We start from the raw sequence: 1,802 nt of genomic DNA, 5'->3' as shown, positions 1-1,802 counted from the left end.
TTCCCTAACTGGGCCCTGGGAGGGAGTAACCGTTTCTTATTTGAAAAGCTCGGTGGGCGGGAGACAAGCCAGGTGATGGGTTTTCCAAGCGTCCGTCACGGAGGAAGCCCCTCCGTGTGAGTATCAGAGGACGGGAGGTTTGGGGAAAGATCATTTTCTAAGCGACGGAAAGATGACTTCACGCGGGAAACGCATCTCCCGGCCGATCAGAAAGGCCTCAGCCCCAGTCACACCCAGGCTCTCAGCTCAGTCGTATTTTCCAACTGACAGACACGTAGTAGGTGCTCAGCAAACACTCGGTGTGTGCGACACACGGTTTGCTACACCGAACAGAAACCCAGCTAAACCCCAGGGGATGGCTAGGAGGGAGGTGACAGCAGGAAAATAGAATTCCCCTCGGACGCTCCATTTAAACGTGCGAGGGGTGGGGGCGGGGAGAGGCTCAGCTCGGCCCCTCTGCCCTGAGGGAAAGCCTGTCACTCCTGGTCTACGGACAGGAGGTCCCTCCCAGGAGGGTCCCCACCCGCCCTGCCTGCCCGCCCTCTGAGCAGCAGCTACAGACTGAGAGACTGAGGACAACCCCAACGCGGCTGCCCAGCCCTAAGGGGGTCGAGGTGGGAGGTCGGTAGCCCTGAACGCAGTAAAGCAGGTGGGTGAACAGAGAGTCTTGCATTACAGGGCGGCCTCCTAGGCTGGCTTCTGGGGTGCAGGTGAGTATAGCTCAGAAGCCTGGCCCCCTGGGCGATGGGGTGCAGCTGGCCCGGCCTCAGCCCCAGGGATCTCGGCCCCTCGACCCCACTTACGATTTCGATCGCCTCGGCGGCGGCGCCCACAGCCCTGGCCTCCAGCTCCTGGGCGGGCTTCTCCGGCACCGGCACGTGCGGCTCCTGGGCGGGGGCCAGCCCTCGGGGCACCAGATGGGGGACCTTGGCCCCCGCGTTCACCAGGGCTTCAGCCTCCTCGAAGCTCGACCTGAGGAAGCAAAGGGCACCTCTGTCTTCTCGTTGCAAACCCCACAGACATCGGCCGGGCGGCCCTCAGCCAGCCTCCTGAGGGACCCTGGGCGGCCAGGCTGCGCCCCAGAGGGGAAGGGGGCGGGTCTTGGCCGCCAGGGGCCTGTGGGCAGGACAGTCTGAGGGGGGCTCGGCCCAGGGGTGGGGCCTGCTGACGTGGAGGTCGGAGCACAGATGTCCTGGCTCAGAGGCAGGAGCTGTGGCCTGAGCTGGGGGCTGGGCTGTGTCCCCAGGGCCGGCGGTGGGTCCCCGGTCTCCGGCTCTGAGGGGGAGGCAGGGCCCCCGGGAGGGGAGGGGAGGCCGCCTGCAGGTGAGGCACCTGACCCGGCCGTCATGGCACCGTTGCTGCCAGAGTCACACCGCCACCACCCCTGGTGCCGCTCGGGGCAGATTCTGGGTTTCAGAAGACAAAGCAGGCGCTTCCGTCCCCGGCCGCCTGGCCCAGTGGGTTGGGCTCCATCCCATGCACTCAGGTCGCTGGTTTGATGCCCGTCAGGGCCCAGGCCCAGCTTGTGGGCTCCATCCCTGGCAGGGGGCGTGCAGGAGGCAGCTGATCGATGTCTCATCTTCACATCGATGTTTCCCTTTCCCTCGGGGCGACCCCCTCTCAGAGCGAGGCCCCCTCCACAGCCCAGCACACAGCCCAGCCCCCGACAGAGCCGACATTCACATCTACAGGTGTCACAAACGTGCGGCAGGGGAGCCTGGGACACGTGGGGGCCCCGCGGTGTGGCCTGCAGATCCCTACGGGTCAGTCACCGTTACCCAGCATGGCACGGAGGGCAGTGA

At 65.7% G+C, this 1,802-nt stretch overlaps 1 protein-coding gene across 1 annotated transcript in view; it reads right to left on the bottom strand.

Moving 5' to 3' along the window:
- The window catches only part of TACC2 (transforming acidic coiled-coil containing protein 2), a 35,787-nt gene that overhangs the window by 25,192 nt on the left and 8,793 nt on the right, over positions 1-1,802 (bottom strand). The window contains exon 4 of the mRNA XM_015560160.1: positions 804-1,036. Coding sequence (XP_015415646.1) covers positions 804-1,036 — 233 coding nt within the window. The remainder of the gene's footprint in view (positions 1-803; positions 1,037-1,802) is intronic.

Source organism: Myotis davidii, unplaced genomic scaffold (genome assembly GCF_000327345.1).
Source record: "Myotis davidii unplaced genomic scaffold, ASM32734v1 scaffold1055, whole genome shotgun sequence".
NCBI classification, from domain to species: Eukaryota; Metazoa; Chordata; class Mammalia; order Chiroptera; family Vespertilionidae; genus Myotis; species Myotis davidii.
This window is presented reverse-complemented; position numbering and strand designations above follow the sequence as displayed.